At 40.3% G+C, this 27,872-nt stretch overlaps 1 protein-coding gene and 1 long non-coding RNA gene across 23 annotated transcripts in view; one reads left to right on the forward strand and one right to left on the reverse strand.

Annotated features, from left to right (window-relative positions):
- Positions 1-27,872, forward strand: part of CMSS1 (cms1 ribosomal small subunit homolog) — a 390,132-nt gene that overhangs the window by 338,283 nt on the left and 23,977 nt on the right. For 11 of the 15 annotated variants that reach the window (XM_054246291.2, XM_054246290.2, XM_078352216.1 and 8 more), the window contains 3 exons: positions 9,809-9,900; positions 23,758-23,829; positions 25,193-25,322. In XM_054246291.2, coding sequence (XP_054102266.1) covers positions 9,850-9,900; positions 23,758-23,829; positions 25,193-25,322 — 253 coding nt within the window. In that variant the 5' untranslated portion in view covers positions 9,809-9,849. The remainder of the gene's footprint in view (positions 1-9,808; positions 9,901-23,757; positions 23,830-25,192; positions 25,323-27,872) is intronic. The other 4 variants (XM_078352220.1, XM_054246295.2, XM_078352219.1 and 1 more) reach the window with 1 other exon arrangement.
- LOC103788426 (uncharacterized) overlaps positions 1-27,872 on the reverse strand; it is a 144,695-nt gene that overhangs the window by 15,046 nt on the left and 101,777 nt on the right. For 2 of the 8 annotated variants that reach the window (XR_013527691.1, XR_013527695.1), the window contains 2 exons: positions 14,884-15,037; positions 11,739-14,244 (listed from right to left, as the gene is read on the reverse strand). The exons of 1 other annotated variant lie outside the window; for it this stretch is intronic. This is a non-coding gene — a long non-coding RNA (uncharacterized LOC103788426). Of the gene's footprint in view, positions 1-212; positions 14,245-14,883; positions 15,038-25,315; position 27,872 lie in introns of those variants that run through there. 5 more of the 8 variants (XR_013527697.1, XR_013527696.1, XR_013527693.1 and 2 more) reach the window with 3 other exon arrangements.

The following is a 27,872-nucleotide window of genomic DNA, read 5'->3' on the forward strand; positions in this document are numbered from 1 at the left end:
AGGAAGAAGGATTGGGAGCTTTAACACTCGACTGAAGTTGAGGTCATGTCACTTAAGCCCCTGATGTGGACTAATGATTCCTGAGGAGCCTCTTTTCTCTCTCCGTCTCTCTCTCTCTCTCTCTCTCTCTCTCTCTCTCTCTCTCTCTCTCCTCTCTCTGTGTGTGTGTGTGTGTGTGTAAGTGTTTAAGAGACAGGGTCTTGCTCTGTTACCCAGGCTGGAGTACAGTGTCATCATCATAGCTCATTGTATCTTCGAACTCCTCAGCTCAAGTGATCCTCCTGCCTCAGCCTCCCAAGTTGCTGGGGCTACAGATGCAAGCCACTGCACCTGACTTCCTGTGTGCATATTAAAAAATAAATGAATGCAGCATTACTAACCTAGAATAGTCCAATTTTCAGAAAATAACCCTTAAGATTTAGTTCTGCTGACTTGTCACTAGCAAGAGAAATTTCGTAGCATTTAAGCATCCCATAAAATGTTGAGGCATTTTTCTTTAGTTGTATTTTTCAGATGATCTTTTTGGTGTTCGTACTTTGCCTTCTGTCAGAGCATCAGGACCCATGAAGTGACTCCAGCTTAGTGTTTTACCATCCTAGTCCAGATTTTCTAGCTTGAAAGTTTTCTGTGGGAACTGCTGACATATTTTGTAAGCAAACTCTAGATCTGTTGCCTCAGCTAGAAAAACAGCATTATTGAAATATATACATCAGGCTATAGCTGCTGCCACTAAAAATGGCAAAGTGAAAGGGGAAAAAGGACCACCCACTCCCCTTTCCAGTTCAGAGTGACAAGAAAACTTCTGATAGAGAGAACCAACTCATAGGGACTTATATCCAGAAGCATTTGTTCTGTCAAATCTTTCGGAGACAAGTTGAGATCTTAAGGAGCTTGAGAGATGGAGAAGATAGAACATACCCAGGTTTTTTGCCATCGATAAGACAGCAAAGAAGCAAAAAGGAAGAGATGATTACTAGAAAAAAAAACTGGAGTGGCACCAATAGGAAGCCTGATGAAGCACCACACACCCACAGCTTTGAGTGGCTCTGTGTCCTGGCACCTGGACTCCAGGACTGCGGGACTTGAAGAAGCAGGAGACTGAGGGCAGAACCCGCCTGGGCTCCTCCAAGAAGCCCCCTCAAAGCAACTGGATGCCCTGCCTTGGGCATGACAAGCCTGTCTTGGGTTGGCTGCTCCTCCTGCACTCTCTTTCAATGAATTCCTCATTTTCGTACAGGTCCTGCCCCATTTCCTTTCCTAGTGGAAGTTGTTTAACTGCTTGCTACATTACACCCTAAGATAGTCTTGTTTCTCGTTTCTGCCTTCAGAAGATCTTTTTTTTTTTTTTTTTGAGACAGTCTCTCTCTGTCACCCAGGCTGGAGTGCAGTGGCGAGATCTTGGCTCACTGCAATCTCCGCCTCCCAGGTTCAAGCAATTCTCTACCTCAGCCTCCTGAGTAGCTGGGATTACAGGTGCGTTCCATTATGCCTGGCGAATTTTTGTATTTTTTAGTAGAGAGAGGTTTTCACCATGTTGGCCAAGCTGGTCTTGAACTCCTGACCTAGTGATCCACCCATCTCGGCCTCCCAAAGTGCTGGGATTGCAGGTGTGAAGCACCATGCCCGGCCCAGAAGATCTTTACAGAGGAGGGAAAACCTGAGCTGGATTTTAGAGGGTAGGAGTAAGATTTTGAGGGAAAAGAAAAGGAGACAAGGTTAAAGAGAGAACAGACTTTCTGAATTATTAGAGTAAATAAGAGATACACTTACAGGCCATATGATTATTTGATCATGTGGCCTAATTGACTATAAACCCTTATTTTCTAGTCATAGCATATCTGTAGTAATTATTCTGAAAACTGTGCCGAAGGAATAAAAGATGGACCTTCCTTCACTGCACATCCTCTGTGAGTATAGGTGGATTTGGAATTGACAGCCTCTTCCTCCTTGGCTAGGCTGCTCAACTGCCTTTTCCTTCCCTTCCCTCCCCTGTGATCTGTGTTGCTGCCATGACCTTACAGCCTTCCCAGAGTTCAGTCTCAAGGTCCTGTTCTTTGGATATGAGAATTGTGTTCTTTCTCATTGATGCTGGTGGGAGTCTCTTAATGAGCTGGGAACATGATTCTTGAAGAGTAGTTCCCAGCCCTGGCCAAATAAAACAAACTGGCTCCTAGGGATGAGTAATTTTAGCAAAACACTTTAGGCTGTTTAAGTACAGCTGTGTATCCAGCATTACTTTTCAGTGTGTATAATATAGCTTTCCCAGAGAACAGCTGATGACCTCTGGAAATGTAGAACTATCCCCACAGAATGATACTGAACTAAATAAAATGGATTTTTAAAAACAGTCACAACATGATGATAAAAAGAACAATTTTACAGGAAGTCATAACAATTTTAAACTTGTCTATACCTAAGAAAGCTGTGAATTATGTAAATAAAAATTGGTAAAATTACTATAAAACATTGACAAGCTCAAAATAAGAGGGGAAGATGTTAATATACACCCCGATAATTGATAGATTAACATCTGTAAGCATGTAACATTTTAAAAACACTAGTTTATGATCATACATAGACATCTGTACCTAACAATTAGAAACTAGATACTCAAAAACTCTTGAAACAGGCTACAGTAACCAAAACAGCATGGTCCTGGTACTAAAACAGGCATATAGACCAATGGAACAGAACGGCGACCTCAGAAATAGCACCACACATCTGCAACCATCTGATCTTCAACAAACCTGACAAAAACAAGCAGTGGGGGAATGATCTCCTATTCAATAAATGGTGCTGGGAAAACTGACTAGCCATATGCAGAAAACTAAAACTGCACCCCTTCCTTACACCCTTTATAAAAATTAACTCAAGATAGATTGAAGATTTAAATGTAAAACCCAAAACCATAAAAACCCTAGGAGAAAACTTAGGCAATACCATTCAGGGCCGGGCATGGCGACTCACGCCTGTAATCCTGGCACTTTGTGAGGCTGAGGTGGGCAGGTCACGAGGTCAGGAGTTACAGACCAGTCTGGCCAACATAGTGAAATCCTGTCTCAACTAAAAATACAGAAAATTATCTGGGTGTGGTGGTGTGTGCCTGTAATCCTACCTACTTAGGAGGCTGAGGCAGGAGAATCATGTGAACTGGGGAGGCAGAGGTTGCAGAGAGCCAAGATCGTGTCATTGCACTCCAGCCCTGGCGACAGTGCGAGAGTTCATCTAAAAATAAAATAAAATAAAATAAAATAATGATAGAAGATAACTTCCATTAATTTGTAACACTTGTGCAACAGCACACAACTAATAATTGCTGAAGCTGAGATGTGAATCCCAGATATTTTAATCCCACAGTTCGTAATCTTAACTCCCATACTATCCTTGCTTCAAAAGAAGTTGCTTACAGCTTAATGAAATTTCCTTCTATTCCTCTATTGTTTTGCTAAGAGGTCTCTTTGCTGCTTTTATTTTTAAATCACTCCCCAGAAGACCCCCACTTCCAGTCTGTAGTCACTCCCGATCCTTTTTCCACCTCTATAGTTTTGCCCTTTCTGGAATGTTAAAATAAATGAAATCATGCATTATATAGCCTCTTGGGTCTGGCTTCTTTTGCTTGGCATCATGCAGTTGAAATTCATCCATGTTATGTGTTTCAGTAGTTTGTTTTGTTTTGTTTTTCTCTGGTCTTTTTCTTTCTTTCTTTTTTAGAAATGGGGGTCTCACTATGTTGCCCAGGCTAGTCTTAAACTCCTGGCTTCAAGGGATTCTCCCACCTCAGCCTCCGTAAGCACTGGGATTATAGGCGTGAGCCACAGCCTGTTCTTTTCTTAACTATGAGAACTAATTAAGAGAGAGGAGCAAGGTTGTTCGCCAGGGCAGATGTAGGTTTTTGTGAGGCCTGAGCTTATGTAATTTCATGGGCCCTCTCTTAGAAAAAGAATGCAAAATTACTGATACAAAATAAGGTATGAAAAAATTTTTTTTAAATTAGGTATGAAAGAAGTTATTTTAAATAAGAAAAAAAAAAACCGTACTGCCCCAACCACAGCAATTCTGAAAATTTGTGTTTGATTCATCCTCATCAAATAAAGAAAAAAATCATATAGTTTCTTTTCAGTCATATACAATGCACCATCTACCACAGGTATGCCTACAGGAGAGACCCTCAATTTTGAATAGGCAAAAATGAGAACCTAATTCTCTGCTTACAGTTTCATATTTTTTATGATTGGAAGAATCTTCCCCTGACTGATTTCAGGTTTCCTGCATTCCAAACCTGGTTCCTTCTCCACTTCCCACATGGTTCTAGGGACTGATGCTATAGGCACATTTGTGTCATGATCTGCACCCGCTCGCCTGGCCCACTTTGTGTCAGAACGTCTGGTGAGTTAGCACAGGGTGGTGTGAGTATTCCTGGCAGCATGCCAGCACTAAAACAGCTAGCAATCATTTGACCATAGACAGAAGTGATTGCAAACCACGTAAAATTCCCAGTAAACTCAAACTAAATGTATGTGTAACTAGCTTCCTCTAAATGGCTGCCCAAAAATGGTCCCAGCCATCCAGCACTACTCCTTGGGACACAGGTGGCAGAAGAGAATTCTGAGGGGGAACAAACAGTGGTCTTAACATATCGGGGTAAAGACATTGGTCTGAACATATTCTTTTGCACATTTTAGGGAAAAATTGACTATATGATCCCATTCCCAGGGCCCCACCCAGAGTCTTCAAGGGTTTATGCAAGCAGGTACCTGGAAACCTAAGGAAAATGGGCAACTGGACTTCAGATACTTCTCAAAAAGAAGATGAAGATAGGGATTGAGGGAAGGAGATGTGCAGCCTTCTATTTTCATTTGCTGTTGTTGTCAGGGGTTGAAAAAGGACAGAGTACTTGACTCCTCTTTTGGAATAACTTAACCAATCCCATCTGGCAGTGTCTTTTTTTTTAAAGTGGACTCTTCAAGGAATTGGGGAAGAGGCAGTGCAGTCTTGGTGACTCCACTTCACTGGCTGAATCAACCACTGGGACTGAGTGGCACAGGCCCAGCTTAGCTGCCTCAAATCCCAGCAGTCCTGAAGGAACCTGAGTACTGGAGCCAAGCTGGCTAGATTCGGTCCCCATACTTTTCTTTCAATAGTCTCTTAATGGAAATCACAGAACTAGCATCCTTACTTCAGAAAAGCAGTTTTCTCTTTTGGAATAAAAAAAAAAAATCACAGACTAAGGAAACAATTATCCAATTTACAATTATTTAAGATGATCTCATTTTATATGTTAAAAGGTGGCAGATAAAATAATTTTTTGGAACAAGAAGTAACTCATATTTAGAGCATTTTATTAGCAAGGTATTTTAAATATCATAGTTTCTGTTGCATAAATGTCACATACCTTTAAAAACATGTTAGAGTCAGTCCTCCATGGGTTCAACATCTGTAGATTTCACCAACCACAGATCAAATATATTTGAAAAAAAAAATGTGTCTTTACTATGTATAGACTTTTTTCTCTTGTCATTATTCCCTGAACAATGCAATATAACAACTATATTTACAGCATTTAAATTGTATTAGGTATTGCAAGTAATCTAAAGATGACTTAAAGTATACAGGAGAATGTGCATCGGTCATATGCAAACACTACATCATTTTATATCAGGAACTTTATATAAAACTTCATATCCAGCATCTGTGGATTTTGGTAGGTGCAACAGGTCCTAGAACCAATCCCTCACAGATACCAAGGAACTACTGTATTTATTCTCAACTTGATGCTTAACTATAGACTGTATTCTTCAGCTGGCAGATTCTGAGGAATGGAGGTATCGAGTTTATATTTTTTAAGGTCATTCATTGATTTTTTTAAACATTTATGGGGCTGATCCTGGCAATTATTTGTAGGTCATTCATTTTACCTCAAAGGATTTTTATGATATAAGTATATGAAGAAATTTGTATAAGAGATGACATGCTTTACATAGAGAATATATATTACTTTATAATAAAATATATATGAAGCAATAGGTATGGGGAGTCCTTTTTACTTTTAGTCAACACTGGGTCAAGCACTTTGGGCATTCATGTCTACCCTCAGAGAGTTTACAGTTTAGATGGAAAGAAAACCTAACATTTATGCAACACCAGTACACACTGTGAGACAAGGTAAAGTTATGTGTGAATTTATAGGGTACAGGCTACCTACAGTGTAGAAAGAAGTACAGAGGCAAGAGGAAGAAGGAGAAACATGATTTCCCTTAAAGATCCCAGATGAAGATGGATTAGAGAATATTAAGAGAAAGAAGACTCCATTGATAGAAGCTAATATAAGAATTTTCACGGAACGAGGGGTAGCCTTTAGATAGATTCCTTGGGATTTTTTACGTACACAATCATGTTATCTGCAAATGGAGACAGTTTGCTATCTTCCTTTCAAATGTATATGCCTTTTATTTCCTTTTCTTGTCATATTGCACTGCTTAAAAGTTCTAGCACTGTGTCAGATAAGACTGGTAAGAGCTGACATCCTTGCCTTGTTCCCAATCAGGAGCAAAGTTTTAGCCTTTCATTTTTAGCCATAGTGTTTACCGAAAGTTGTTTTACATGCTGTTTATCAGTTTCAATTCTTTTTAACTTTGTTGATGTTTTATGGCCTAGAATATAGTCTGTCTTGGTATACCTTCTGTGGCACTTGGAAAGAGTGTGTATTCTGCTGTTGTTGATTGGATTGTTCTATTAATGTTGATTAGATCCTATTGCTTGATGGTGCCACTCAGTTCTATATCTTTGCAGATTTTGTAGCTAGTCATTCTCTCAACTTTTAAGAGAGGACTGTTAAAGTTTACAAGTCAACTGTGAATTTATTTCTCATGTTATTTCTACAAGTTTTTGCTTCACATGTTTTATAGTTGTACAAAGCATGCAGAACTTGCTGTTTGGTGCATACACATTTAGGGTTGCTATGTCTTCTTGACAGATTACCCTTAATCATCATATAATGTCTCTCTCATTCTCTGGTAATTTTCTTTGCTCTGAAGTCTACTTTCCCTGAAATTAACTACTCCTGCTTTCCACTGACCAATATTTTTATGTCTATTTTTATCCCTTTGCTTTCAGTTTGCCTGTAGCATTATATTTGAAGTAAGTTTCTTACAACAGCATATAGTTCAGTTGTATTTTTAAATTCATTCTGCCAATCTCTATCTTTAAATTGGTATGTTTGGGATATTTACATTTAATATATTCATTGACATGTTGGGGGGTTAAATCTCTGTGTGTGTGTGTGTGTGTGTGTGTGTGTGCGCGCGCGCATGCGCGCGTGTGTGCATTTGTTTATTCACTGATTTTTGCATCTCTGTGCAGGAAAAGAGCAGGGGTTGGTCACCTATCTTTCTATGGGTTACTTGAACATATAGTAGAATCCCACTTTAATTTGTCTTAGTGTTTTCGACTACATCTCTTTGTATAGGCTTTTTAATGTTTGCTGAAACTATTAGTGTGGATTTGACCTCATTACTATGGGTGATGTAGAAAGTCCTAACTGTCTACTAGGCTTCCTCTGACACCATTCCAGTGGGATGGGAAAGATATACTTCATTACAGCCAGGAAGGGATGGAAGTCCAGGCTCCTCATGTGGTCACCATTGATACTGCAGTGGTAGTGGTGGTGGTGGCAGTGGAGGATGGACGAGAACTCATTACCACCCTCTGGGGATAAAAATCCCAGCTCCCAGTTTGTCTCCAACATCACCCTGGTAGGAGATGGAGCCTTTAGGGGTCCATCATGGGGTACCTCATTACACCCTGTCAAGGGTGGAAGTCTATGCTCCCCACTCTGTCTTTGCTGGTGAAGATGAGGCCATAGTTTTTTCTGTGGTGTTTGGCTATAGTCAAGTGGTTATTGTCTGAAAGTTTTTGGCCTTGCTAGGCTTCCTCTTTCTTGGCCATTTTGGTAGAGAGAGCAGACTTGTTGGGGCTGTTTTGGTCTGCTTCCATTGGCATTTTCAGGTAGTTGCCTTCTTCAGCTCCTAGTCTGGGTTAATGAGCCAAAAAGATAACTCGGGGAATTTGCCAATGAATTATTCTTGGTCCCTAACATCCCTAGCTGGTCTGCTCTCATCTCTCCACCTTTCAGAGTCTTTCTATTTTTTTAAATATGTAATGTCTAGGATTTTTCATTGTACTTCGCCAGAGGGATAGGGAACAGTATAACTACTACAGCTGTCTTCCTGGAAGCAGAGCTCCTACAGATACTTTTAATGACAATTTATTTGTTGATTTTAGAAGGCCCTGTTAATCTACCTGCTATTTTTCACTACCCCATTGGATAGGCTTTTTTTTCTCATGCTACTTAGGTTCTCCAGAGAATCAGAATCAACAGGATCATGTAGAGAAAAAGATGTATTCTAAGGAATTGTCTCACATGATTATGGAGGAGAGCTAGCCCCAAGATCTTCATGGTCATTTGGCAAACTGGAGATCCAGGAGAGCTGATAGCTTAGTTCTAGTCCTAGTCCAAAGGTGATATAGTTTTAGTCTAAACATGATAGGCTTGAGACCTTAGTTCAAGTTGAAAGGCAGAAATAATTCTCCCTTACTGAAGGAAGGATCAGTGGTTTTATTTCAGCTAACTGGATGAGGCCCACTCACATATGGAAATTAATCTGCTCTATTCAGTCTATCCATTTAAATGTTAATCTCTCTAAAAATACCCTCACAGAAACACCCAGAATGTTTGACCAAATGTCAGGGCACTCCATGGCCCAGTCAAGTTGACACGTAAGATTTACCATCACAGCAAGCGAACATTTAAAAGCTCGGGCCTACCAAGCTGGTCAAGTTGGACCTAAATAGGAGCTCTGATAAAATATGTTCACAAAGTCACATTTGGGGCTCACTTTGAGATATACAGAGAAACTCAAGGGAGTAAGTAAAGTCTTTCATAGATCAAAAATTTGTTGAAAGGAAGTAAGCACTAAAACCTGAAAGTCAGTGCCATATGGGAAATAGGAACCTTCTGGTCACCGTGTTTCTGCAGGAGAGCTTTATAAATAGGAAAACTGTTAAAACTTTTATTTTATGGATTCTTAGGGTAAGAATTTATTTTTTCTATTATGGAAAGTTTAAAAAATTCAAAATAGGAATTTATCATGACCTGTAATCCCTTTGTCACAATCTCTTAACATTTGCCCCTGGGGCCAGCATCTAATGTGAAGACCTGGCTGGTTCTGGGTACAGGCATCACTTGCTGGGGACAACTTTGGACTCAAATAGACCTTAGTTCCCAGGTGTGTGACCTCAGGCAAATGGCTTTACCTCTCTAAACAGCAGTCTTTTTATCTAAGGATAGAGCGATTTTCATATCTGTAAAATCAGTAGTTATACTGTTAAGAATTAAATAAAATAATGTCTATGAAGTGTTAAACATGTAGTAACCACTCAATAATTCTAGCCCTGACCACTTATTCATCATAAGACACCCTTTTGTCATTGTAAACTCTTAATAAATACCATTTTTAAAGGCTGTACAATGTCCTCTTGTATGAGTGTTCTATAATATAATTAAACATTCCCTCCTAAGGTGAAACATCTAAGTAATCTTTAGTTTTTCAGTTTTATAAATGAGATTGCCATCTTGGTGCTTAAATATCTGTTTTCACTTTGGAACATTTCCTTAAGTGCAGCTTCTTTGAGGTAGAATTACAAAGTGAAGAGAAAGAACCTTCTGGAAAGGTGGTACCAAGATTGCACTAGCAATGAGAGAGAGAGAGAGAGAGAGACTTTTCTGATTTTCACACTTTATATTTTCTAGAAGCATCAGATGGTGAAGAAGGAGGAAGAGACACGGAAGTGATGCAGCAGGAGACAGTTCCACTTCCTGCATCTTCAAAGAAAACCAAACAGGTAAGGGGTCACTGTGGGAGAGCCACCGTTACATTCTGAAATCAGCCTCTTCCTCCCCTTTTGAACCACCTGTGTCCTAATGTTGGTTGTTGGTGGGATTTAAGAGAACCCTTTACCTTCTTTCCCTTTGAAAAGGCCATGGGCCATGCTTCCGTCATTGTAAACCAGCAAGGTCTGGTTTTTGCCCGAATTCTTTTTCTTCCTTTTCTTTTTTTTTACAAGATCTTGCTTTATCACCCAGGCTGTAGTACAGTGACGCAATCATGGCTCACTGCAACCTTGACCATGATTCGGCCACCTCAGCCTCCCGAGTAGCTGGGATACCACAGGCATGCGCCACCACAATAAGCTAATTTTTTTATGTTATGTAGAGATGAGTTCTCCATGTTGCCCAGGCTGGTCTCAAACTCCTGAGGCCACCCACCTTGGCCTCCCAAAGTACTGGGATTACAGATGTGAGCCACCGCTCCTGGTTCCTAATGTTTTTTAACTGTGTAAATGCATTTCACAATGATGATATCTTAGATTCTGGGCCACATTTTTGTCAGAAATCCAGCCTTATGCTTTTGAGGGTACAATTCCTAAAAGGAGTCAAATAGCATAAAGATATAGAAGATTACCACATACTCAAGTGCATGATTACAGCACCAGGCCATGCTGCTAGCAGGCTCCTGGAACTGTATTTCTGCCCAGCATTATGGCCTGACATATGCATTCTTTTTTTTTTCCTTGAGACAGAGTTTCGTTCTTGTTGCCCAGGCTGGAGTGCAGTGGCATGATCTCAGCTCACTGCAACCTCTGCCCCCTGGGTTCAAGTGATTCTCCTGCCTCAGCCTCCCAAGTAGCTGAGATTACAGGTATGCACCACCACGCCCAGCTAATTTTTTGTTTTTAGTAGAGACAGGGTTTCTTCATGCTGGTCAGGCTGGTCTTGAACTCCTGATCTCAGGTGATCCACCCGCCTCAGCCTCCTACAGTGCTGAGATTACAGGCGTGAGCCACCATGCCCGGCCTGTCATATGCATTCTTAACAGGGGATTGTGGCCTTCACATTACCAGAAGTAGCCATTTGGGTAATCTTTTTTCCTAAACCTGTGACCTTTTATTGCCTTTTTAATCTTCCTACTTACTTTAGAAATGCTGCTCATCCATTTGTAGCTTTTTCTCGTTGGGTTTCCATCAAACCTGATTGGTATTTAGGTTGCTGCAAAAGTATTTGTGGTTTTGCCATTACTTTTAATTTAAAAAATTACTTTTGCACTAACCTAATAAATCTATGTGATTTGGGTTTTTTTGTTTTTGTTTTTGTTTTTGTTTTTGAGATAGGGTCTTGCTGTGTTGCCCAGGCTAGAGGACAGTGACACTCAATCATGGCTTACTGCGGCCTCAACCTTCCAAGCTCAAGTGATCCTCCCACCTCAGTCTCCTGAGCAGCAGGGACTATAGATGTGCCTCACCACACCTAACTAATTTCTTCACTTTTTTGTAGAGATGGGGTCTCACTATGTTACCCAGGCTGGTCTCGAACTTCTGGGTTCAACTGATCCTCTTTCCCTTGGCCTCCCAAAGTGCTGGGACTACAGGCATGAGCCACGGTGCCTGGCCTATGTGGGATTTTTAAAAGACTGTCTACTACCAATACAAAATTACTATCTTTTTCATAGCAACAATCTGGGGTCTTATTCTTATTATAGATGCTTTAAACTCATTCCCCCATACTGTGATTCCACCAAAAGTTTGTGACTTAGCTCAAGATAACTGTGAGAAGCAACTTAGTATAGTGTTGCTTAACTTGCCCGCTTAGGTGGGCAAGTTAAATTTCTCTGTGACTTAGTCACCTTCTTGGTAAATGATAATCATTACATCTTCCTCGCAGAGCTGTAGTGATGATTAAATGAGTGTGTACTTGTTAAGCACTTCAAGCAGTAGTTAGCAAAGAGTAATCACTGAAGTGTTGATTATTATAGTTGATTATTATATTATAATCTTGTTTATTTTGTCCATTCCTTTTTCTTCCTGGGAAGGGAAATGCAGAAAGGTATATGTGTTTGAGATATAATCATCTTGGTTTTTTTTCTCCAACCATTAAATACTTTGCTTAAGGCCCTATGCTGGTGTTAGTCTTAATCATTCTTCAGGAAACCTATAGGATAACACATCCTTAGGTTTTCCATTTATTTCCTCAAGGTGGGGTTTAAGTTTTCCTTAGCTTAGCCCACTCACCATGCGATAGTTGTGCCCTCTTTGTCTCTTGCCTCTAATCAGTGTCTACCTACAGAACTAATTTGCACATATTCTTCATACTCCACTGGCTTTCATTTTTCCTTGCTTTCCCCTTTCTTCTGGCTTGTTCTTACTCTTTCTGGACCCATTGGTAAAAGAATAAAGACCTTTTATCGAGCAGTTAACACTGTCACTGTATAAGGTGCACTGTAACATATAATCCTCACAGCATCCCCAGGAGGTAGGTGGTACTCACTTTACAAAGAACCAAAGGCTCAGAGAACAGGTTCTGGGGGTCATGGCCCATCTGGTTGGCTGTGAGCCAGGCTCTGAGGATACTGTTGCTTGCGCTTCCCTTTTTACCTGTCCTTTCTCTTTCAGCCCTGGAAAATTGTATTAACCATGTTCTCATGTGTTTCTTTGGGCACATGCTATTGCTGTCTTCTGCAAAGTGAAAAAAAAATTACAAAACCGTAAGATGTTACTGCCCATTTTTATCACCTTTCTTTTGCTTTAATTTCTTTCACCACCAAATTGCTTGGAAAAGTCCAAGTCCTCGATATGCAAAATGCCCTAACCCCTTTCTCCAACCCTATCCTAATTTCCCTGGCCAGAGAAATATCCTTTTTGTCTTAGTTGACATGAGAATCTGTATGTGCCCCTCTGCCTCATATGAGCATTGCCCATCTAGGTCCCTGCTCATCCCCAGGAGACTCACCTTAAGAATAGATTTTATCTCTACGTCTCCACGGGATGTGGTGTGGAACCCTGCCCTTAATTGGCACTCATTATTTGTGAAATGAAGGAATGAATGACCATACCAGTATCCCAGTTTTCTCATGGCTCTTCTCATCTCAGCCCTTTGTCCCAGCTTGTAAGCCATGAGCTCCCTGACACAGCTGCCTGCAGAGGTCTCTTAGGGCCTTGTGATGTCGCGTCCCTCCTCCAGCCACATCCCTGATCTTCCCAACACAGTTCCCTCCTTGAAAGGCTCTCCAACCTTGACATTCAGGGCTGGGGTCCTCTCCATCCCTGCCTACCCACACAGTCCCTCCAGCTCCCCTGTGGGCTCCTTCGTCCTCTCTCTCCCACTGCTCTTCTCCCTCTGGAACTCATCCCACCACCCCAAAGATGACTCATTGTCAAGCATACTGTCTGTATGTCCTTCTCTAACTGTTTACATGCATAGAACTTGAGTCTCCAGCTAGTTCGTAAGTCCCTTAGGGCCAGATTTTCTTTTGTGTCAGCTAAGGTACACAGTTTTGGGCTCTTATTTGGCAGATATGACCAGATGTATGTTTTCTAAATATAACTATTTTTTCTGGATCAATTTAAAAAATTATGCTATATTTAAATTTTGATTTTCTTCAAATTTGCTTAAGACCGTTCTGTTCTTTCAGTTTTTCTTCATGCTTGCACAGGAACTGCTTGGCATGATGCTGTCAGCTATAATACACATATAGGCTTTGATATCACCAGTCAAGATCATCTGTCAAGGTAGATGACATTCCCTCCTTGCTGTAGCTGGGCCTCGCATTTGCACCACTGAATACATGCCTCCAGTCTGTTCAGTATTTTAAGCAGATTCATAACTTTAAAGCTTTTAAATCCATGCAACTACCTCATCTCTAGCAACCATTTCACATCTAAATAATCATCCCTGGCCTGCCTAATAATGTGAGTGTAAAGATTTGCCAACAGTTCTTTTTCCCCAGTAATCACTTCCAAAATAAATGATGAATTCCCTACTCCTAGAGATTGCATCACCCCTTCCCTATCCAACATCCGTCAGCTCAGAGCCAGCACTAGTGACTTGTAATTATGGTTCCCAGAATATAAACCCTTATGATGGATTCTGTGACTTTTCCTTGATGTTTCCATGATGTCAATAGCATTTCAGTGGTTCCATGACCCATCTTCGCCTGCTCAGAGGCCACAGTGGACTTCTTTTTTCTTCTGCTGGCCTTTTGTTTATCTCCTTGAATCATAAAGGAATCTTCAGCAGGAGTGTTTATCCCTTTCCCTTCTGAATCTCCACTATTGTATATTCTTGCCACTGCTTTATTCGAGCATTGGTCATTTCATATTTCTTCCATTCTTCATCTCCAAGATGATGCTTATCTGTTAAGAGAAAACAGGACTATGTCCTATTCATTCTCTGAATCACCTTCTTCCTTCTCATTATGGTTTCTTACTTCTGTCCCTTGTATTAATCGATTGCTGCATTGACAAATTGCCCAAAAGTTAGCAGCTTAAAACAAAACAAGCACATTTATTATCTCAGTTTCTGTTATCTCACAGGCATAACTAAGCTCAGTGCCTCTGGCTCTGCATCTCTTATCAGGTACCAGCCAAGTTGTGGACTGGGGCTGGAGGCTCAGCTGGGGAGAGTTCACCTTGCAGCTCACTCCTGTGGTTGCTGGCAGGTCTCAATCTCACACTCTGTGAGACTCTCCACTGGGTTGCCTCACAGCGTTGCAGTTGTCTCTCCCCAGGCCAAGTGATCTAAGAGGGAACCAGCAAATGCACCCAAGACAGAAACCACAATCTTTCTATAGTTTATTCTCAGAAATGACATCTCGTCACTTCTGCCATGTTAAGCAAGTTAGTAAATCCAGTCCACATTCATGGGGAAGAGATTAAAGGAATATGAATACCAGGAGATCGAGATCATGAGGAGCTATCGTGGAATCTGGCTAACACACTCTTCCTCTGGCCCCCTGATGACTTACATCCCTTCAATGTGCAGAATCTACTCACCCCTCCAAGGACTGCAAAGTCTCCTCCCATTGTAGCGTGAGCTCAATATCCAGAATCTCATCATCTAAATCGGGTCCAGGTGCAGCAGGGGCTCTTCAGATTTAGTTCCTTAAGTACAGCTCTTCAGTACATTTCTTCTTCTCAACCTATGAAACTAATGAGACAAGTTACCCCTCCTATATGCTCAACACACAGTGGTGGGACAGCTGTAGGATAACCTCTATTGACATTTCTATTCAAAAGGGGGGAAATAGAAGGCACATGGAGTCATTGGTCCACAGGATTCTAAAGGCCATCCAAGCAAATACCAGGAGTTTATTTATTAAGTCTTGAGGCCCAGGAATAATTCTCCATGGTTCTTGGCTCTGCCCTTGGAGCTTCATTTTGTCCTCCAATTATCCACTTCTTTTTTTTTCCTATGAAAAGCAGCGTGTGTTTGCAGCTGAGCAGCTCATGCAGCCTGCCTCTCAACAGAATTCTGTGTGTCTGAAAGCCTCTGTTCTCATTGTTCTCTGACCCTCTCAGCCCAAACTAGTGGTATTTCTGCATATATAGCTCCTTTAAAAACTGTGGGTGTCACCTGTGATGCTTCTGGGGGTTCACTTCATAAGGCTGAAGTCACATCCCTAATCTCTTCTCCACCTTGGGCCCTTGCTGATACAACGTGAGGCAATATCCCTAAAGCTTCCTAGAGCCGTCTTGTTTGAGAAAATCTATGAGGCATACCCTTAATTCTTTTCTTTTTTGTTTTTGAGACAGAGTTTCATTCTGTCACCAGGTGCCAGGCTGGAGTGCAGTGGCGGGATCTCAGCTCACTGCAACCTCTGCCTCCTGGGTTCAAGCAATTGTCCTGCCTCACCCTCCCGAGTAGCTGAGACTACAGGCAGGCGCCACCACGCCCAGCTAATTTTTTATTTTTAGTAGAGACGGGGTTTCACCATGTTGGCCAAGATGGTCTCGATCTCTTGACCTCGTGATTCGCCCACCTCAGCCTCCCAGATTTCTGCGATCACAGGCGAGAGCCACCGCACCCGGCAATTTCTTTAAAGTGCTCCTGTGTGACTGAATAGTACTCTGGGGCACCATCTTTGTTTCTTCTGAGGTCTTAATGACTGGTTTTAAGTTACACCCTTGATTTCATCTTTAATAGTCCTTCTCTCAATTTAAATCCTTCCTTTTGCATTTTACTGTAGGACCCAAGAAGAAATCAAGTGTCACCTTCAACACTATTTGAAAATCTCCTTAGCTATGTTACTCATACCAATATAATTTCAGAAAACTGTACTGCTAAACTTTCTACCACTGCATAACAAAAAGTCCCTTTCCTTCGTTTTCCAGTAAGATTTTTCTTTCTTCAAGATCTTCCATGTCTTCAAAGTCCAGAATTTCTAAAGTGTTGTTCAAGCACACTCTCCATCAATCGCTGTACTTTTGACACATTTCAGAGTAGTTTGCAAAATCAGTGCACTCACCCCACATACTTCAGCATGCGCTTCACTGACTAATGTTTAATATTTGTTTTAAAGTTTATATATTTTCTTTTGAGGTAAAGTTAATATACAATAAATGTACAAATGTCAAATATGCCATTCAATGAATTTTGACAAATAAATACAACTACGTAACCCAAAACCCAATCTGGATTGAAAGAAACAGGATCATCACCCCCAGAATCCTTTCATGCCACCTGGGTCAATCACCATTCCAAATTCTTTGCCCCAGAGGCAACAACTGTTCTGATATTTTTTCTAAAACATCAATTTTGCCTGTTCTAAAATGCCATATAAATGGAATCATACAGTTACATGCTCTTTTGTTTAAGGCTTCTTTCATTCAACACAGTATTATGTAGATTCATCCATATCTGTGTATAGCATTTCATTCCTCTTTATTGCTGAGCATGTTAGTCTGCTAGGGCTGCCATAACGAAATACCACAGACTGGGTGGCTGAAACAACAACTCTGAAAGCTGGAAGACCGAGATCAAGATGTCTCCAGGTTTGGTTTCTCCGGAGGCATCTCCCTTTCACTTGCAGATGGTCTTCTCACTATGTCTTCACATGGTCTTTTCTCTGTCTATTCATATCCCTGGTGTCTCTTCCTCTTCTTATAAAGACACCAGTCACATTGAATTGAGGTTCCACCCTTATGACACCTCATTTAACCTTAGTTGCCTCTTCAAAGGACCTATCTCCAAATATAGTCACATTGGGGGTTAGGGTTTCAACATATGACTTTCAAGGCAACACAATTCAATTTAGAACACTGAACAGTATTCAGTTATACAAATATGCCATTTTGTTTATTCATTCTTCTATTGATGGACACATGAGGCTTTATTTATTTATTTATTTATTTATTTAAGTTGGAGTATTGCTGTGTCTTCCAGGCTAGGGTACAAAGACGCAACCTTGGCTCACTGCAACATCTGCCTCCCGAATTCAAGCAGTTCTCCTACCTCAGCCTCCCAAGTAGCTGGGATGGCACCCGCCATTATGCCCAGCTTATTTTTGTAGAGATGGGGTTTCACCATGTTGGCGAGGCTGGTCTTGAACTCCTCACCTCAGGTGATCGACCCACTTCGGCCTCCCAAAGTGCTGGGATTACAAGCATGAACAACCTCAGGGCCTGGGGCTATTTCTTGTTTGGGACACTTATGATTAAAGCTGCCATGAATATTCAATACAAGTTTCTTGGGGAATGTTTTTTAAGTTCTTTAATTTTATTTTATATTTTTAATGACACATAATAATTCTACATATTTATGGGGTACATAGTGATGTTTGTATAGTGTTCACATCAGAGCAGAACATATATTTTTATTTCTCTTTAGTAAATTGATGACACTTGCTGAGTCAGTTTCATTAAAAAACTGCCAGATTGTTTTCCTAAATGATTGTACCATTTTGCACCCCCACCATCAGGGTGTGAGCATTTTGATTGCTGTTTATCCTGGTCAACATTTGGAGTTACTGGCCTTTTAATTTTTGACATCTTGGTGAGTGTGTATTGAGTAACTTGACCATGTCCAAAAGAAACTAAAAGCCACTTCAGCGTTGTTTCATCTTTATAATGAACATGCTTGTTTTGTTATAAAATGGCAATTTAAACTTTTTTGTTCTTACCAACCTAATGATCATACATATCTTTTTAAAAAATATCAGCTGGGTGCAGTGGCTCATGCCTATAATCCCAGCACTCTGGGAGGCTGAGGTGAACATATCACTTGTTGTCAGGAGTTCAAGACAAGCCTGGCCAACACGGTGAAACCCTGTCTCTACAAAAAATACTAAAATTAGCTGGGTGTGGAGGCACACATCTATTATCCCAGCTACTCAAGAGGTTGAGGCAGGAGAATCACTTGAACCCAGGAGTCAGAGGTTTCAGTGAACCAAGATCATGCCACTGCACTCCAGCCTGAGCAACAAAATGAGTGAGACTAAATCTCAAAAAATAAAAATTTAAAATCAAACAATATTACTTATTTACTAAGAGAAAACTTGAGCTTCTCTAGCTTTTTTTTACTTTCTACCTTGTAGTTTACACTGCTATTTCTGATGTAATCTACTGACATCCTGACATGGCCTATAAGGAAATAGTTCTCCCATCAGGTATACTTCCTATTCTGTCACCAACTGCTGCCTCCCCTACCAACAAGATACCACATTTTGGTTAAAACAGTTGTCACTATTACATCGTTAAGATGATGGAAATATTGTTCAGTGCTGAGGGAAAGAAAAGATACTGTAACTATCCCTCCTTTCTTATTACAACTCTTTATTTTCATGGCATTAACAGTTGCTTCATTTCTTTATTTGCCTGGCTTGCTGGCTCTGTTCCTATTGTTGATTGTTTCCATATGTTCCAACATCTCTTCCATATGCCCCAACATCTCTTCCATATGCCCATGAATAACATTTTCCATATGCTCAAATAGGTTAGTTGTTTTGTTTTCCTGCAGAACTCCAAATTTCTGTTTTATTCTGAATTGGTTATTCTCCAGGCTCACTGACAATTGACACCTCTTAACTGTCATCCTAGGATGCCCTTTCAGTACCCTTCTGGGTTGGACTCCTTTTTGGCTAAATCCCATATCTTCCTTTTGATTGGTTTCACCCTTTATATTCTGAAATACAGTCTTCAGTATCTGTAGGTAGGAAGTAAATTTTTTGAGACTTCATATATCTGAGTATGTCTTTATTCTATACTTGATTGATACTTTGGCTGGGTATAAAAGTTTAATTTACAAATAAACTTTATTCATAATTTTGAAATCATTGTTCCATTAAGTTCTAGCATCCATTATTGCTTTTTAGAGGTCTTGACACTATTCTTTTTTCTGATCTTTTGTATTTTATATGTTACTATTTTGGAGGGGAAATTTTTAGAATCTTCTTTGTCCATGATTTTCTGAAATTTCACAGTGATGCTCCTTGGTATGGGTATTTTTCATATTTATTGTACCCTATACCTAATGGGCTTTCAATTTGGAGTTTCATGTTCTAGAAAGTTTCCTTCAGGTAACACAAATTTGTCATATATTATTTTTTTTTAATTTTATTTTGTCATATATTATTTCTATGATGACTCCTTTTTAGAGACAAGGGTCTCACTTTGTCATTCATGCTAGAGTGCAGTGGTGCAATCATAGCTCACTGCAACTTTGAACTCCTGGGCTCAAGAGGTCCTCCTGTCTCAGCCTCCCAAGCTGCTAGTTTTTTGTTGTTGTTGTTGTTGTTTGTTTGGTTTTGGTTTTGGTTTTGGTTTTTTTGAGATGGAGTCTCACTTTGTCGTCCAGGCTGGAGTGCAGTGGTGCAATCTTGGCTCACTGGGCTCACTGCAACTTCTGCCTCCTGGGTTCAAGTGATTCTCCTGCCTCAGCCTCCTGAGTAGTTGGGATTACAGACATGTGCCACCAAGCCCTACTATATTTTATACTTTTAATAGAGACAGGATTTCACCATATTGGTCAGGCTGGTCTCAAACTTCTGACCTCGTGATCCACCCACCTCAGCCTCCTGAAGTGGGATTACAGGTGTGAGCCACTGTGCGCTGGCCTTTTATTTTGTAGAGAGGGGGTCTCACCATGTAACCAGGAAGGCTGGTCTCAAACTCCTGGCCTCAAGCAGTCCTCCCACCTTGGCCCCACAAAGCCCTAGGATTACGGGTATGAGACACCATGCCAAGCCCGCAACTGTTTTATGTGACTTTTTTCTATGATACCATTTATTGGAAAATTGAATCTCTTGGGTTGATTCCCTGATTTTTCTCACTTTTTTTTTTCATTTTTCATCTCTTTCTGGGAGATTGGCTCTACTTTCATCTTCAAGCCTTCCTTGTATATTTTTATCCCACCTTTCTTATTTGTTTTAATGCTTAACTGTTTTTCCCATTTTTATAGCATCTTGTTCTTATTTCATGGCTGCAAAATCTTCCCTTATCTCTCTGAGGATATTAATTGTCATTATTTTGAGGTACCGTCCCACTTTTCTCTAGGTTCATTTTTCTTTTTGTTATTTATTTGCTCCTGTGTTGGAGACTTCCCTTAGATGTTTGATGAACCTTAGCTATTCATTCTTATTGAAGAGAGATACACTGAAACATTGATGAGTGGGGTTTGTTGATTAGTGTACTTCATGGTAGGGTGATAGGATAACAAGCTGGATTTTTTTTTTACCATGGAACTCCCATATGTCACTCTCTGATGGTATTTCTTTTAGGCCACTCCATTTTTCTGAAGAAGAATTCAGTAGTCTCCTGCCTGCTATATATAAGCATGGAATAGGGGCAGGAAATGGAGGCAAGCCTCAGCCTCTGCCCTCTCTCCCCTGGCCCAGCCTTGATCCTCTTGATCTCTTCAGAGAATAGATCTCCAGTTGGCTGCTAGGACAGGCAACATAAAAGGAAGCAGTAATGGGTAGTTGCTTGGCTACCAGGGTAGGAGATATCACCTAGTGGGGGATGGGGGCATCTAGTCATTCTAAATATAAACTTTCAGCCAATCTCTTTCTTTTTAACCCTTCACTCTCTGTAGTACTTTGGGTCTCCAAGTACTGGAATCTTCTCAGAGTTCAACAGGTCAAGAACTTACTTATTGTTTGCTTTCACCCCTTCAGAAACCCAGATGCTAGCTTTCTGTCTCTGCCAAGTCACTTCTATCCAGCTCCAGCCACTTTCCATTTTCCAAAAAGTTGTTGAAATCACTCCATTACTGTTATTCTCTCTCCTGGTTTCCTAGGTTTTATATAGATCCTGCCCAATAGGTCTTTTTCAATGTCCTTTATTTTCAGTTTACTGGCATTTTAAGGTTCATTTGCCATGTTTAACCAGGAGAATCATTCTTAAATAATGGAATTTTTGATAGTTTAAGGAATTGGAAAATATGCCCCAGTTGCTTCCCTTAAAAGCAACATTTTTAGGGGAGTTTCATTCTTCAGACTACATATTTTAAGTTGCTACATTTTATATAAAGACATGGCATTGCCTATCAACTGTCAAAGTCACACAGGGTTAGAACTTGTTTCCAGAAATGCTTAGTGGCTTGGCCAGATTCTTCACATCTTCCTACCCAGTCTCCTTGAGGGTAAACAACAGCATTAATAAAGCAGTTGACTAAATTTAAGAATTTTCAGCCAGGCGCCGGCGCATGCCTGTAGTCCCATCTACTCGGGAGGCTGAGGTGGGAGGATCACTTGAGCCCAGGAGTTCTGGGCTATAGTGCACTATTGCCAATTGGGTGTCCACGCTAAGTTCAGCATCAGTATGGTGACCTCCCAGGAGTGGGGGACCACCAGGTTGCCTAAGGGGAGGGGTGGACTGGCCCAGGTCAGAAATGGAGCAGGTCAAAACTCCCATGCTGATCAGTAGTGGGATCGTGCCTGTGAATAGCCACTGCACTCCAGCCTGGGCAACATAGCAAGACCCCATCTCAAAAAAAAAAAAAGAATTTTCAGTACTATGGATTTGGATTTCTCCATAAAATCATCTCACCTCTATGCAAATAGACCCCATAAAATTGGCCTCTTCATTGGCACCCTACCACAGCCAGCTAAAGTAACTGGTTCCAAAAACCAAAGATTTTATTGTATTTCCTTTAGGATGATGTAAGAATTTGAGCCTAACATTTAAACCTGAGGCAATTTCATGGCTAAAGCAGTTCATCAAGCGTGTTTCTTTTTTCCTACGCATGATTCAGAATTACATTTTTATTTTTTCTCCAAGAATAAAAGAGTCCATATTCTTACAGTTGAGCTCATTTCTAGATTTAATTGATGTCACCATTAGCTAATTGGCTTTGTAAACCTAGCACAAATACAACCAGTACACTGAACGTATTCCTCGAGAACACCTTCATACACTAAATAAGGAAATGTAACAGGTTTCTAAATATGCTTCCCCAGAACCTTGATACTGGTGGAGATAATGTAATATGGTTTAAGGGAACTGCTAATCATATCCTGGCCTTTTCCTTAAGAACATGAGCTGAATGTTGGCCTGGTTTGTAATTGTACTCTTATGGCCATCTGGCAGCTTCTGTGACATATTAGTGGCCTTGGCACAGTTTCTAATTGGCATGTACCAGCATCAAATTGGCATGTATCTACATCCACAAGACAGTTTAACTTTCTAAATAAGAGAGGCCATATCTCTCTTTTCTTTAGCTATGATGCAATCATGCTTTGTGGGCTTTTTCTTTTATCTGAGAGGAAGCTAAAATTTCCAGATTTCCCATGTCACTTTAATCCTGAACTTTTAAAATCCATTTCTGTAATAACTAAAAGAGAATCTTGAAACTGCTGGTCTTTGGCCCCATGTCTTGAAGAAATTATGTAGCATTATATCTTTCTCTCTGACTTCAGGCCATAGACATTCTCAATCTGCAGGCTGTCTGCAAGCTTTCATAGAAAGATTCATCTGTAATCATTTTAACAGAGCCAGTGGAGACAAGATTGCTTTAGTTAGTAGCTTATCAGTTTAAACTGAGTCTTCTCTGGTTGGAATGGAAAGTTAAGGAAAACTCAGAATAAGTTTTCACTTCCATTTTATATCTTACTTGGCAACTTGTTTGACAATGTTGCATAAAAGGTCCAGCACAGGAAACATTTTCTACTCCTGCTTATGATTAATAAATATGGAATCTGGAGCATTCTATTTTATAAATCAAGGTCTTAGTCCAAATTTCCTGTTTTTCTACATTAGAAAAAAAAAACCTCAGGGTAAAAATAGCGCTCAACTGTATAGGGTACTCAGGGGTCAAGGCAACAGGCAAAATAGATTACTTTAGATATTATGGTGCCGAGACTGGTATCAGACTATTAGCAGAGACATTCATTTTGTAGTCATTTAAAGGCATTTGCTGCAGCTGGTTTAAAAAACGTAAGTAAATATATCCTACTTTGGATTTTCTATGCTTATTGAAAAGAGGAAAGGAATGCATGATACAAAACAATAAGCAGTAACTTGGAAATGTAGGCTCACACACAGCTGGTTCATGGAAAACCCTAGTCACTCTAGTCAAAGGCTGTCTTACCACATCTTAAGTTTAATCACATCAATTTCTGCCTGTATTACACAAAGCCAGTACCCTGCCCTTCCACACCAACCACACATATACACTCACTCACACATTTGATGTTCATTCAAAGATTTTCCAGTCTTAAGTCATCTGCACTTTGACTTGCTCAAATTCTCTCAGCCCAACCACTGTGTAATAACCTACAGTAGGTCTTCCAGCATCTCTCTTTCTGTAGAATGTTACCAAGATACTCTGAAGAATACATGCATGGCAGAAAGTACTTTGGGGTTCACACCACGAATTGACATACCACTTTATCATGCAAAGATTAAAATTTTCTCACTTGTATTTCTTAATAGCCTAAAGAATGTTTTTTGATACAACCAAAGGATAGAAAAGACAATACCACCAAGACCAGGAAGAGGAGAAAGGTAATATTAATAATTTATCACATTTTTATGTATCATACTTTCATGAAGCAACTATTGTAATCCCCACCTAAGAGATGCAGAAATTGTAAGAGTCCTTGAGGTTTGGTGACTGAAGGTCACTAGTAATAAGTGTTTCTATTGCAGCTAAGAATAAATTCTTCTGACTCCTATTTCATTTTGTGGAGTACCAGATATCTTTGTTACCCACCCTATGTTTTCAGTGTGGTCAGATGTCAAATATGGGTTTCTAATTCTAGAAGGAGTCCAGAGCTATCCTCCCCCAGCCCTTCAGGCTCTGTCCAGGAAAAGAAATATACCAACCTCCTTTTACTACTCATTCCAGATTTTAAGACCTGATACCTTAAAGTATGAATAAAAAGAAAATAAGAAGCAGCTAAAGGTAGTATGGGGGCATTTCTGACTAATTTGGAACCGTAAATTAAGGCAAAAAAGCTCCCCCCTTGTATTTTGATGTTTGCCTGTGAGCATAGGAAAGACTCTTTCTCCTATACAAACTTTTTTATGGCTCAGCCTTGGAGAAAGTATGGTTAGCTTCTTGGAGAAAGTATCTGACCTTCTCCCACAGTTGTGAAAACAGCAGTGTGAGTCAGCCAAGGAAATACGATTGGGATTAGAGGAAAGAAGGTGGACTCAACCCAATTACTTAACAGCAAGCTTTTAGAAGACTGAAAATGTGTGTGCATATGTTTTCTTTTCTTACAAATGGCCAAATAGGAAGATGGGAGATGCCAAATTGGCTGAGGTTTGGCAAGTCCTTAAAGAAGTGACTTTACTTCTCTTTGATAGTTTGTACACTAATGGCCTTCGGGAGTGTTAAGTTCTTGGTGGCTCAGGGTCAAAACTCTAGCTAGATAGCTTAGCCTTGACTGAGGTCACGCTTAAATGTGCCCACTGATGACATATTTTTAAAAGTTAATTCCTTTGACAGCACCTTGACCACTCTTGGCAGGTGTATAAAAACAGGGATATTGTGGAAGGAGTGGGAAAAGCTGGAGTCAGCAGTGGGAAACGCTCCTTCTGGATCTTTGGTGGACCATTAGAAGGAAGTGAGAAGGGAAGCTTATGAAGGAAATAAATGAATGATTGTGTGTTTCTAGTACACTGCAGGCATTCAATACATGCTACGCAAATGAGTCAAAATCAAAATAGATGTTGGAAAGCAATTCCTGTAATATTTTTTCTACTTTCCATAGGGCAACTTTAATATGATCAGTTATCCACATTTACACGTGGCTAACACCCAAGGCTATGTCCAGTTTAAATGCCAGAGGAACTAACCTATTCCAAGGCAAATGCCATTGTAAAATATGTCTTCCCATTTTTCTTCCTTCTCATATCTTAGAAGAAAATTACTGATGTTCTTGCAAAATCAGAACCAAAACCAGGGGTACCTGAAGACCTACAGAAGCTGATGAAGGACTATTATAGCAGCAGTCGCTCAGTGATTGAATTGGAAGAACTGAACCTACCAGGTACAGCCAAGCTTCAGTTTTCCTAATGACAAGGAGCAAAACATAACTATCTATTACGCTTAGGTGTCTCAGGCAGTCAATTAACATGTTTTCCAGAGGGCGCGATGGCTCATCCCTATAATCCCAGCACTTTGGAAGGCAGAGGCTAGAGGATTGCCTGAGCCCAGGTGTTTGAAACCAGCCTGGGCAATATAGTAAGACCTCAACTCTATTAAAAATAAGAATAATAATTGTTTAAAGAAACGTATCTTCAGGCTGGGCACAATGACTCATGTCTGTAATCCCAGAACTCTGTGAGGCTTAGGCAGGTGTGTAAAAACAGGGATGTTGTGGAAGGAGTGGGAAAAGCTGGAGTCAAGGGTCCAAGACCAGCCTGGCAAACAGTAAAACCCTGTCTCAACTAAAAATACAAAAATGAGCTGGGCATGGTGGCATGTGCCTGTAATACCAGCTACGTAGGAGGCTGAGGCAGGAGAATCACTTGAACCTGGGAGGCAGAGGTTGCAGTGAGCCGAGATCGTGCCATTGCACTCCAGCCTGGAGGACAAAGCAAGACTCCGTTAAAAAAAAAAAAAGAAACATAATACTTCTTTTCTTTCCTCAATCTAATAGTTTTAACTGATAGATTATATCCTTATTGGATGCTAAACAGTATTTGTCAAATCTAATACTAAGATTTGTGATCGTATTTTTTTATTCAAAAGGCTAATTGTTGGGTGTGTATTTTTAATGAGTAGGAATTCGTCATGAGGACAGAAGTTAAAGTACACATTTAAAGTTATAGATATGAAACACCGATTTGCTCAACTCTTATAGACAAGAACTTTAGCCTTAATAAGCAATTTAGTTTTGTTGTTGTTCTTATCACAGATTTCTAGTCATGGTTTTTAGATAGTATTTTGGGTTTCAGGCCAGACTCTTTCAAGCAAACTATCTAAAGGTAGGAATAAAATTCTGCATGTTTTGCGAGGCTGATGCTTTGCCTCAAGGGATTCTTAAGCCTACTAGAATTTTAGATCTCCTGCCTTAGTGTATTTATAATTAAGCTAAAAGATACTACAAAATGTAAACAATTAACTTTTTAAAAATATTTACTTATTTATTTTAGAGACAGGGTCATGCTGTGTTACCCAGGCTGAAGTGCAGTGGCACCATCATAGCTCACTGCAGCCTCAAACTCCAGGGCTCAAGCAGATGCTCCCACCTCAGCCTCCACAGTATCTGCGACTATAGTCACGTGCCACCACATCCAGCTTAAACAACTAATTTTAATTAATTTCAAGATTATGGCACATCCTGTAACTCTTTACAAAGATGGGCGGAAATAGATGTTGTCATAAAATCAAACCATATAAAGTTTTGGTACGACTGCTTCAAATGAGCTATTTATAGACTACTAGGGATATCTAATATTGCTTTTGGAAAAAGTAGAAGGTGGCTTGATTTCCTTTTTCCATTACAACTTTATGCTTTCTAGAAGCTTGAGAAACTGAAAAGCAATCTGTTCCCTGAATTTTTTTTGTTTCAAACAGAGTCTCACTCTGTCACCCAGGCAGGAGTGCAGTGGCACAATCTCAGCTAAATGCAATAGCTGCCACCCAGGTTCAAGCAATTGCCCTGCTTCAGCCTCCCGAGTAGCCGGGGTTACAGGCACCTGCTACCACGCCCAGCTAATTTTTGTTTTAGTAGACATGGAGTTTCACCATCTTGGCCAGGCTGGTCTTGAACTCCTGACCTTGTGATCCACCTGCCTCGGTCTCCCAAAGTACTGCGGTTACAAGCATGTGCCACTGCGCCTGGCCTGTTCCCTGAATTTTTATAATTCTTTTGTGATATCCTTTTTTCCGAAACACACATTGGGTTTGGAGACATGAGTGCCCCATCTGTTTGTTTTCCAAGGAGATTGCCCTTCAGGGAATTGAAGGAGTGCATTTGCACATGAGTAGGATCTGGAGTTTTAGACTTACTAAGCCCAGAGGGTTCCAATAGCAGTTGCAATCTAGTCTTCCTCAGCACACTACTGCCTTTGCTGTAAAAACTGTGTCCTGACTGCACTATCACAGGAACTATTCTAACAAAACTAGTTTTAAAGCTTTAACTGAAGTTTGATTTTTACTGTGACTCAGTGGTCAGTTTTGCATTCTAGTTCTTTGTTAGAGCGTAACTTGAACTTAAGAAGGATTTGTGAGTAATAGGACCACTGCTGTTCTGTAACCTCATGGAACACCGTAAACCTTGCTGCTCTCTGGAGTTAGAGTCAAAGCTCAGAAGAAACCTTTAAGGAGTCATTTGAGTTCCATAGTGAATTTGTCTGATATTATTGTTTTATTGGAGTTCAATAATATAGTTAGGCAAGAATGTGGGATCATGAGTTCATTTGGGGAGGAAGGAAATTATTTGTGAAATAATGTTATAACAAAAAAGGACAGGTTTTATTTTTAGTTAAAAAATTAGGTCATTTAAGACACAATAAACTGAGACATCAGAGGAGGATTTGGGAGAACAGCCTGGTCACTTCACTGATGAGACCAACGACAGAGAGATCTAAGC

The sequence above is a fragment of the Callithrix jacchus genome, chromosome 15 (assembly GCF_049354715.1).
Source record: "Callithrix jacchus isolate 240 chromosome 15, calJac240_pri, whole genome shotgun sequence".
In the NCBI taxonomy this organism is placed as follows: Eukaryota; Metazoa; Chordata; class Mammalia; order Primates; family Cebidae; genus Callithrix; species Callithrix jacchus.